At 56.1% G+C, this 10,678-nt stretch overlaps 1 protein-coding gene across 3 annotated transcripts in view; it reads left to right on the forward strand.

Annotated features, from left to right (window-relative positions):
• SMG5 (SMG5, nonsense mediated mRNA decay factor) overlaps window positions 1-10,428 on the forward strand; it is a 34,919-nt gene extending 24,491 nt beyond the window's left edge. The window contains exons 14-22 of one of the 3 annotated variants that reach the window (XM_008059142.2): window positions 1,140-1,215; window positions 1,882-2,057; window positions 3,077-3,235; window positions 6,302-6,361; window positions 6,782-6,941; window positions 7,281-7,371; window positions 8,217-8,291; window positions 8,665-8,803; window positions 8,987-10,428. In XM_008059142.2, coding sequence (XP_008057333.1) covers window positions 1,140-1,215; window positions 1,882-2,057; window positions 3,077-3,235; window positions 6,302-6,361; window positions 6,782-6,941; window positions 7,281-7,371; window positions 8,217-8,291; window positions 8,665-8,803; window positions 8,987-9,070 — 1,020 coding nt within the window. In that variant the 3' untranslated portion in view covers window positions 9,071-10,428. The remainder of the gene's footprint in view (window positions 1-1,139; window positions 1,216-1,881; window positions 2,058-3,076; window positions 3,236-6,301; window positions 6,362-6,781; window positions 6,942-7,280; window positions 7,372-8,216; window positions 8,292-8,664; window positions 8,804-8,986) is intronic. The other 2 variants (XM_021712814.1, XM_021712819.1) reach the window with 2 other exon arrangements.
• The last annotated feature ends 250 nt before the right edge of the window (window positions 10,429-10,678 follow it).

The raw sequence follows: 10,678 nt of genomic DNA on the forward strand, positions 1-10,678 counted from the left end.
GAGATGAGGTCTCGCTGCCCAGGCGGGTCTCGAACCTGCGGGCTCAGGCAATCCACTCACCTCAGCCTCCCATAGGCGCGAGATTACAGGCTGAGCCACCGAGCCCGGCTGACTTTTTTTTTTTTTTAATTTTTTGTAAAGGTTGGGTCTTGCTGTTTCTTATGCTGGTCTCAAACTCCTAACATCAAGTGATCCCCCCACCTCAGCCTCTCAGAGTACTGGGATTACAAGGTGTGAGCCACTGTGCCTGGCCTGTTGTTTTTTATACCTTGCTTTTTATAATTAAAAACTTATTTTTAGGGCCGGGCGCGGTAGCTCACGCCTATAATCCCAGAACTTTGGGAGGCCAAGGTGAGAGGATTGCCTGAGCCCGCTTGTTCGAAACCAGTCTGGGCAACTTAGCGAGACCTCACCTCTACAATAAATCAAAAAATTAGCTGGACATGGTGGTATGTGCCTGTAGTTTTAGCTACTTGAAAGGCTGAGGTGGAAGGACCACCTGAGCCCAGCAGGTCAAGGCTGCAGTGGCTGTGAGCATGCCACTGCACTCCATCCTGGGTGACTGAGAAACTCCAACTAAAAAAACCCCCCAAAAAATGTATTTTTATTTTTACTATTGCACTTGACTAGTTTAAGAACACCAATAACAACAACAAAAAAAAACTTGTTTTTAAAAAACAAGACACAGGCTGGGCTTGGTGGCTCAACCTATAATCCCAGCACTTTGGTAGGTCAAGGTGAGTGAATTGCTTAAACCTGCAAGTTCGAGACCACCCTGGGCAACTTGGCGAAACCTTGTCTCTATAATCAAAAATTAGTCAGGCATGGTAGTGCATGGCTGTAGTTCTAGCAACTTAGAAGGCTGAGGTAGAAGGATCACCGGAGCCCAGCAGGTCAATGCTGGGGTGGCTGTGAGCATGCCACTTGCACTCCAGCCTGGCCGACAGAGTGAGACTCCAACTCAAAAAAAAAAAAAAACGAAAAAAAAAACCAAGACACAGCCAGGCATGGTGGCACCTGGCCCTCTGATGGTAATTTTTAAAATTTCCCTCGGCCTCTGAACACAGCCCCAGATACCCCTCATTGCCATCTCCAACACCATCCTGGCTGAGGACCTCCCCTTCCCCTTTTCTCCCCAGAGCTCTCAAAGTCTGTGGAACCGCCTGTCTGTGTTGCTGAATCTGTTGCCGGCTGCTGGGGAATTGCAGGAGTCTGGTGAGGAGGTCCCTGGCACTGCCCTCCCTCTCCCTTGTTGGCCTACTTGTCCCATCCCCCTCCTGGTAACCCAGTCCTTGGGGTAAGGAGGCTAATGGGATTCACTGCCCAGCCTTTCCAGCACACAGCGGTCATTGTGTGGTCCAGGCCTCTCCGGTTTCTCACCCCAACACCGCCCCACTGTGGGCAGGTAGTCGGGTCTGCAAGAGAGTGTGCTCCCTGGGGAAGGCAGTGCGTGGCCGCCAGGCCCAGCTGCTGCCATCACTCTGGTGCCTGTGGTCACTGAGAATTCACGTTGACCTCCAGAGCTTGTCCGTCTGGCTCATCCCTTCCTGCCACCTTCCCGCTGGAAAACTGCCTGCTCCTGCCTCTTGAGATTCACCAAGGGCTGTTAGCTCCCCCGAGCCCCTCTTGTTCCGTTCCAGTGCAACTGTCCCTTCTGTCAGGGAGCCCTCCCCATCTGCGCTGTCCTTGCTCTTCCACCTTGCTCTGCCTTACTGGCTCTGGCGTGTCTGTCTCTCTTTCCTTTGCTCCCTCCCTCACTCCCCACCGTCCCAGGGCTGTGTCCTGTCTCTCAACTTGTCAAATCCTGAAGAGAAAGACTAAGTCCCTCTGACTGGGAACATCCACAGGGCAGATAGTTTGATGTGTTCTTTTTCTGCCCAGGCCTGTCCTTGTGTCCTGAGGTCCAGGATCTTCTTGAAGGCTGTGAACTGCCTGACCTCCCCTCCAGCCTGCTGCTCCCAGAGGACATGGCGCTTCGGAACCTGCCTCCCCTCCGGGCTGCCCACAGACGGTTTAACTTTGACACGGACCGGCCTCTGCTCAGCGCCTTAGAGGAGGTGAGAATGTCGGTTCTCATGCCACAAGCTCTCTCTGTTTGTTGGTCATGCACAGCAGAAAAGCAGGGCCTCAGGGCTGGGGAGAGAGGGGCAGGAAAGGCTTGTGGTCTGTGGAGTGGGAGGCCCAGAGCCTCTGGTTGCCCCTCCCAGGCAGATGGGGAAAGCATCCCTGGGGCCACAGGCTGTGTGGCTTTCATTCAGCCAGCCATTTTCGCTTTTCCCCTGCTGTGGCAGGATGCCCTTCTGCAAGTCGGCTGTGGGGAATTTCTTCTGTTAGAGAACATCCCTCTCCCCTTTCTCCACTGACTGCAGAGGACAGAACAAGTTCATTGTTAGGGCTTGCCATCTTTATTCGTCACTTTCTAACTCCGGGCCCACCCTTCTCTGGTCTGAACATTCAACATTTTTAGAAAGTTAGATCTGGAAGGGAATGTCCGGCAACTGTCCCCCATGAATCTGTGTCACTGCTTGGGCCATCTGGGGGCAGCAGAGAGAAGCCAAGCAGACAGTCTGCCTGCTCCCCTCTCCTGACAGACACATACCTCTGGCTGCTCCCCCCCAACCAGAGGAGCTAGGTTGGGGTCTGTCTTCTATTTTGGGGTTCTGGATAAATGTTTATTTGAGGGGAAGAAGGGTTTTATTGCCACAAAAGTGAGTTAGGAGTGTTGCTCTAGCTCAGTCCCTCACCTCACAGTGAGGAGCACTGAGGAGGGTGGCACCAGCACCCAGGTCTCCACACCAGCTCGGCGCCCTCCTGTTTCTTCTCAGCTCAAGGCCTGGTCCTCTGGTCCTCACAGGAGTCACTTGGCCCTGCTCGCTTGCTTCTCTTCTGGAAACCAGAGGCTTTGGGCCTTGGTGTCCCTTTCCCGCCCCTCAGATCACAAGCCTTTCCGAGGAGCCCTTCCCTTGTTGCTGAGGAGGCTGTGCCAGCAGGGGAGCGGGAGGGTGGGAGGGAGTCTTGGTGGGTAGGGGGGCCTGGAGGGCCCCGCTCAGCTGGGCTGGCTGCTGTCTTCCCACAGTCAGTGGTGCGCATCTGCTGCATCCGCAGCTTTGGTCACTTCATTGCCCGCCTGCAAGGCAGCATCCTGCAATTCAACCCAGAGGTTGGCATCTTCGTCAGCATTGCCCAGTCCGAGCAAGAGAGCCTGCTGCAGCAGGCCCAGGCCCAGTTCCGAATGGTAAGTCCGCCTCCCTTCCTGGTCAGTTCTGCTTTCGTTGGGCTTGCTGAGATCCCAGGGTAAGAGGCCCAGACACCCTACTGGTCTTCATTGAAGAACATGGTGATTAGGAGGCTTGGCTGGGCTTTCTGACGGAGACGTAGGAGGGACCAAGGGGTGAGGCAGGGAGTGAGAGGTGCTGTGAGCAGAAGCCATGTGGCTTAGGACCTGTGTCCACACTGACTTGGAGTTGAGGGCCATTTCTGTCACCTCCCAGTATGTGAGTCAAGCTAGTAGCTTGATCTTTTTAAGGTGATTTCCTTGGGAGTGATGTGGGAATAAATGGAGTAAACATTGTGGGGCTTTTGTGGTGATAGAACGATTGTGCATTTAAGTATCTCACACATTGTTTTGTGGAACATGCATGTGCTCAGCAAATGTTCCTTTCCTTCCCTTCCCTTCAAGAGGGATAAACTGAGGAATCTAGGGGAGTGGAGGGCTCTTGGTATCAGGCATCATGAAGGAATTCTCCTGTCCCAGACATGATCCCATTCCACAGGACCCAGAGGATAGGAAGTGGGCTGTGTCACCTCTTTTCCATTCAGTAATTCATTCCAGAAATATTTTTTGAGAGTCTGCTTTGTGCCAGACATGTGAGTGTTCTAGGCACTGGGGTTACAGCAGTGAACAAGACAGTCCTTTCTCTTGTAGGGCTAATACTTTGTTGCTGCCCGCCTCCCTCCCCCGCCCCGAGCTAAGTGGCACCAGTGCATTTGGGGTGTCCGTGTCTGGCACGGGAAGTGCAGCCCACGTGTCGCAGCAAGCCCCGGGGTTTCTTCTTCATCCCCAGCCTGTCCCCTCCCTGTGTTCTTCTGTCCCCCACAGCCTCAGGCCAGCAGCTTCCCCCACTGTGAGCCCCCTTTCCTGTGGGCATTCTGCTTGGCTGGGAAGGGGCAAAGCCTCCTCAGAAACTCCCTTCCTTGCTGTCTTAAAAACAATCACATTTTGTTGAAAACAAACCTTTTGTGTTACAGTGTTTATTACTATTTCATGAGGAAAAACATGGGGGGGTTACAAAAATAATTATGGGGAAGTTACACAGCTTCAAAAAATGTGAGCATTTTGGCAGACGTTTCCTCTCCTCTAGCCTAAAGCTTCTGAGGACTTCTCCTGGGGGGCTGGGAGGAATTCAGGCCCCTCTCGTGGCACCACAGGCCATTGCCTGCTGAGGCTCCTCCTGCTCAGCTGAAGTCACAGGCTTCCCACAAGAGGCTTATCCTGAACAGCAAGACGTTTGTCGTCATATTGCCATCTCCTGTTTTTGTCAAGAGCTTTCTATGTGCAAAGCCTAGCTTACATGTGACATCTCATGTAACCCTTGCAGCAGCCGTATGAGGAGGTGCTTGCAAACTAACTTTGTAGATGAGAAAATGGAGAAAGACAAAGGGACATTCCCAAGATCAAAAAGTGTAGTTGCTGGTAGAAGCAGGTCTCTGGAGCTGGACAAACTGAGTTCTCGTCCTGGTTGTCCCGTGCTGCTTTTAGAGACTTAGCTTCTCAGCAGGCTGGGTGGACACCAGGAGCTGCTGCACCCCTACTGTAAGGGCTCCCATGTCTTCCTGGCGTAGAGCACCTCCTTTTTCTTTTTATGAGTTAAGAAAGTTAGATTTGTTAAAGGAAAGATACATTGTAAAGGGCACAATGGGCAGGACAACAGTGAGAGTGTCTGTTGTCTGCTGCCGAGCGCCTCTTTTTGAGGGGACCTCTGAAGGTAGGCTTCCCCTCTGAGGAACCAGTTTGAACTGCTGGGCTGGTGACGTCAGAGCCTTGTATGAGTGCAGCTCTCCTCCTCCTGGCCCAGGTGGGTCCCACTCACCTCTGCTAGTTTTTGAGGACTTGCACAAGGGCCCCCAACCCCGCTCTTGAACGTGTAGTTTCACAATTACAATTATAGCCTACAAGCATAAGACTTACAGGCTTGATTTGTGCGGTGGGGAGGGGGAGGTTCGCCCTCAGTGCCCCCTTCCTTACCGGCTTACCCGCAGGGCCTGTGAGAGCATGACTTGCTCCTGGCCCCGGTCTTCTGCTGCCACTCTTTCCTCCATCATTGCTTCTCAAAAGGATACCATTCGCAATTGGGGCAGGACAGATCAAAATTAAGTAATTAGGCTATTTGTTAACTGTAGACTTGACTCATATCTCGCTGGTTTTCCCATTGTCTGTTTTCCGCGGTCCAGCGCAGGATCCCACAGCCAGCTGTGAACTTTCTGACCTGAGCAGGTGGTGATTTCTAGAGAGCTAGAGACCACTAGAGGACGAGCAGTGGGTTCTGCGGAACAGATGGGGCTGCTGCACAGGCAGTCGGGTGTGTGGGTCTGGACTGCAGGGCGGTCAGGTCAGGCTGAGTGTGCGGACTTGGAAGATGCTTGCGAGTGGATGTCCCAGAAGGCGAGGGATGCAGAGATGATACTCCCAGAGGGAAGCCATGGAGAAGAGAGAAAAGCAGAGGCTGCACCTGAGGCCCAGCTAGGTGGTGTCCTGTCCATGGCAGCACATGGCTGTGCCCTCTCTCCCATGGTGCCCAAACCACGTAACCTGAGTGGTGGTGGACATCGTTCAGGGTGCAGCAGGGGAACAGCTTTTCTTTCCTGTCTCTCCCCCTCATTTAGCAGGAGTTTGGAGAGTGATTTTACACGGGACCACATCTGTTCCAGACCCTGGGGATTCTTTTTTTTTGAGTTGGAGTCTCACTCTGTCGCCCAGACTGGAGTGCAGTGGCTGCTCCCGGCCACCGCAACCTCGATCTGCTGGGCTCTGGCAATCCTTCCTCCTCAGCCTTCCAAGTAGCTGGAATTACAGGCATGCGCCCACGCCCGGCTGATTTTTTTTTTTGATTTATTGTAGAGATGAGGTCTTGCTGCCTAGGCGGGTCTCGAACCTGTGGGCTCAGGCAATCCACTCACCTCAGCCTCCCAAGGCGCAGGATTACAGGCTGAGCCACCGAACCCAGCTCTTGGGGATTCTTTTTGGTCTTTTTCACTGGAAAAGGGAGTATGCTGCAGTCAGAGCTTGTTTTTTCCCTCATAGGCACAAGAGGAAGCTCGTCGGAACAGGCTAATGAGAGACATGGCTCAGCTGCGACTTCAGGTGGGACAAGGAGCCCAAATGCTGCTTCTGCTCTTGGTCTGACTTTCGCTTAAATTCCCTGGCAGACTTTTCCTGCTTGACTGCAGCCCACCCGGTCTGTGCCCCTGTTCGCTCAACTTCTGCCCCCGTCCCCTCGGCTTCTGCCCCCGGTCTGTGCCCCTACACCCTCAGCCTCTGCCAGGTCACGCTCCCGTTGCTCATTCTTCACGGAGCCATTACACCCTTTCTGCCTTAGTTTCTGTCTCTTTCCCTTCTCTCTCTTTCCCTTGGCCTTCTTCCTATCTATTTTCTCACAAGGTCATGGGTAGGAAGGGTCTTCTGTCCCCCTTAGCAAGCAGAGGAACCCATAAGAGGCACCATCCTCCCCATTCAGGCTGCAGGTGCCCCCCGCAGCTGCACTCACTCTGTCTCTCTCACCAGCTCGAGGTCTCTCAGCTGGAGGGCAGCCTGCAGCAGCCAAAGGCCCAGTCGGCTATGTCTCCCTACCTTGTCCCTGACACCCAGGCCCTCTGCCACCATCTCCCTGTCATCCGCCAGCTGGCCACCAGTGGCCGCTTCATTGTCATCATCCCAAGGACAGGTAAGCATACTGGGGAGACAGAGGATAGAGTGGCCACAAGAGACGCTGGGCTTGGAACTGAGACGCCCTTAGCGACAGCCCAGTTTATACAGTGACCTTGGGCAGGTCCTGCCACCTCTGACCCCATCACTTCATTTGTGAAATGGGCGCAACAATTCCTGTTAACACCTCACATGACAGGAGAAACATGAGAAAATATAAGTGAAAGCACGGGCAAACTGCAAGTACACTGTTGGCAGAGGTCATGTTTCAGAGACCCTCGGGAGCCCCGTAGCAGCCCCATGTCACAGCAGTCTGAGCTCCTGGTCTGTCCTTCCCTCCCCCCACCTTGCACTCCAGTGATCGATGGCCTGGATTTGCTAAAGAAGGAGCACCCAGGGGCTCGGGATGGAATTCGGTACCTGGAGGCAGAGTTTAAAAAAGGAAACAGGTAAGCAACAGGCCTGTCTGGAGCTGTGCTGAGCCTGGTCCCTCTTTGGACAGCACGTGCTCCTTGTGGGTGAAATACACACTTCGTTCCTGCTCGCGGTCTGCTCACTGCTGGGGAAGGATGCCAGAGAGGTCATCAGAATTCACGGTCCGAGATGTAGAAATGGAGGGTGGCCAGAGAAGCTGGGAGCCCTGTGAAGAGCTCTGAACTGCTGTCCTTTTGCCTCGGGCAAATCCCCTTCTCCCCAACTTCTGGCTGTGGCTGCCTCACAGGAGTAATTTCTCCTGCTTCAGGGTTGGAACAAGTTTCCCAGGGCTGCCAGGGGCTTCCCACCTCCCTACTAAATTGAGCCCCCCAGCGAGACTGAAGCCAACCTGGGCTGACATGTGGCAGCATGTGCAGGTGCTCAGCCCGATGCAGGCATTCCCATCTGGCCACTGAGGCCAGGGGAGGCCTGGGCAGAGGGGATGAGGAGAACACATCCTTCTCCCTGCTAGCTGGCCCGCCCCTGCACTGCATCTGCCCTGCCTGGCCAGGAAGCTGCACAAAGCCTGCTTGTTTGGACCTTGTCTCCAGAAACCCTGACTTGAAAAGCATCTGCAGCTTCTCCCCTCCCAGCCCCTCCCTTGAGAGGAACCAAAGAATTGATGTTATCAGGAGGAAAAGCGAGCTGGACCCCACAGCCAGGAAGCCACGTCAAATGGCCCCACACAGCAGCGATAGGAGAGCCATGTTCCCCATCCCCTCCCGCAGAACTGGGTCCCCAGAGCCACACTGTCCTGCTTTGTATAAGGTGCCCTCCCTGTTCTCTGCCCGTGACCTTCACTCTCACGTCTCCTTTGCAGGTACATCCGCTGCCAGAAAGAGGTGGGAAAGAGCTTTGAGCGGCACAAGCTGAAGAGGCAGGATGCAGATGCCTGGTAACTCTTCAGCCTTGGCCCCAGGCCTCAGTCAGCCTGCCTGTCTGACTCCTCCACTAGCGTGCTGGGAGGGCGGGACAGGGCCAGAGGGCCAGAGCAGCCTGTTGGGGCGCTCCTGCAGGGCTTGCCTGCGGGGGAGTGTTAGGTTGCTGGGCACCCACTCTCTCCCTCTTGGCCCTGAGGTGCTGGCAGGGGCTTGGTGCACCCTCAGCTCCTTTGTGCCTCCCATCCCACATCCTCCAGGGCCATCTTGGGTCCCGCCGCCTCTGGCTGCTGGCTTCTCATTCTCCCTCCAGAGACCCCTCCTAGCCCCGGCTTTCCCTGGAGACCAGGCTGTGCTAATGCTGGGCCTTGGCCCATTTCCTCCACCCAGGACTCTCTATAAGATCCTGGACAGCTGCAAACAGCTGACTCTGGCCCAGGGGGCAGGTGAGGAGGACCCGAGTGGCATGGTGACCATCGTCACAGGCCTTCCACTGGACAACCCCAGCGTGCTTTCAGGCCCCATGCAGGTGGGTCATGGGTGAGGCGGGGGCTGGGGGGACAGGGAAGAGGTGCCCTGGTGGCTCTGCCTGCATCCCTTCCACGTGGCTGCCCTTTTCTCTTGTGCCGCTCCTTCCCAGCCCCTCGATGACAGCACCTTGTTCCCCAGCTCAGGAAGTCACTCCCTTCGCATCTCTCCTCCCATTTCCCAGGCAGCCCTGCAGGCCGCTGCCCATGCCAGCGTGGACATCAAGAATGTCCTCGACTTCTACAAGCAGTGGAAGGAGATTGGTTGAGGTGAACTGCCAGGCCCTGCAGTGAGGCTGACTCCAGATCTCTCCTGCTCGCCCTGGCAGCCAGGACCACCACCTGTAGTCACCCCACCACACGCAGACTCACGCACGCACGCAGGAAGGAAGCCTAGCTGCGCTGAGGCTGCAGGGAGGGCCCAGGGGCCGCTGGGAGGATGGGGTCCCCTTGCTGCCAAGACGACGTTAGGAGAGCTAGGAAGGTGCTTGGAGCAGGAGAGGCCTGTGGGCCCCTAGCCAGCTTTCCTGCCTAGCCCCCTGCTGTCCCCAGGGGCAGGTGGCAGGCATGGGTGCCTGCATTTCATTGGAGTGGTTGGTTCTTGGACCTCTGAGGGGAAGGAGCAGCGGAAGAGGCCCTGCTTCCTCACCCACGTGGCAGGGTGATAGGGGCCAAGAGGTTGGACCTCGAGGCCCTGGGGGTGAGTTGGGTGACACCAGGTGTCTGGGTGGTTCTCTGCAGACCTTTCCCCTCCTCAAGGACCACCCATCCTCCCCTCATCTCCCTTTGCGGGGTCTGGGCAGTTCTGGAGCCAGCCATGGGGGCTCCTACAGAAGCGAGGCCTGGCGCAGCCCGCACTGACGAGCAGGGCCAGGGTTTGTGGCTCCTCCTGCCACTGGACTGCACATCCCATGGCCCCACTTCTGCTTTGTGTCTCACTGTCTAGCTTCCAGGGCAGGGAGGGGGCCCCACCTGGGACTGTCCGCAGTCCGGCCTGTGTGCCAGTGCACGTTCCTGGGCCCACCAACCCCGCAGGTGCTGTGTGTGTGCTCTTGGCTGCTGTGCTGGGACAGTGGGAAGCTGAAAAAGAGGAGGGGGCGTAGTCTGAGGCCACCGCCCCTGGCCACCCAGGGAGGCTGGAGACAAGGGGCCAGCACCCAGTGGGACAGCAGCAAGGAGAGGGCCCCTTGAAGCTGCTTGGCCAGGGGCCCCGTGTCCCTCCTCTTGCCCTGCCCAGGACTAGAGACCTGGCGGGCTGAGCGTGGGGCTGGCTTTTGGAGTGTTGAGGTGGTACGTGGGAGCAGAGATCATGAATAGCTCAGGGCAGTGAGTGGCGCACCAAGAGCAGGGCTGTGTGGGAGGCTGTGGCCAGGATTGCCTTGGCCCCTCCCCCTCAGGCTGGAAGTACCGCACAGACTGGGGGCTGGGGGGAGGATCTCGGCTCTGCTGTCCCCACCCCAGCGTAGCCTGGCTTCTCAAGCTGTGGCGAAGAGGAGAGCTGGCCTCCGGCCTCATTCTTCAGAACAGCAAACCTGGGGAAACCTGGGAGAAGGGTTACCCCATCCCCAGTTCCTGGCAGAGACTGAAACTGAAGCATCACTCAATAAATCCTCCCCTCCCCCCAAGCTGTCTCCTGTGCCTGTCTATACATAAGTGTTCTCGGGAGAGGTGGGGCATGGAAGATGACTTGCTGAAGTGCATTCTGGAAAGGCTGCTTGGAAGTGGACGGGACAGAGCAAGGACGGGCTGTCTGAAAGCCCCAGAAATGGCAGGGAAGATTTTTGCAGCAGCAACGCTGCCTGGGCTTGGTTTGCTGTCTCTTGCTGGAGCCTCTTCCTAAGTGTGTGTGTGTTGGGGGGGGGGGGGGGGGGGGGCCC

This window comes from Carlito syrichta, unplaced genomic scaffold (genome assembly GCF_000164805.1).
Source record: "Carlito syrichta isolate Samal-C Ts95f unplaced genomic scaffold, Tarsius_syrichta-2.0.1 Scaffold90671, whole genome shotgun sequence".
NCBI classification, from domain to species: Eukaryota; Metazoa; Chordata; class Mammalia; order Primates; family Tarsiidae; genus Carlito; species Carlito syrichta.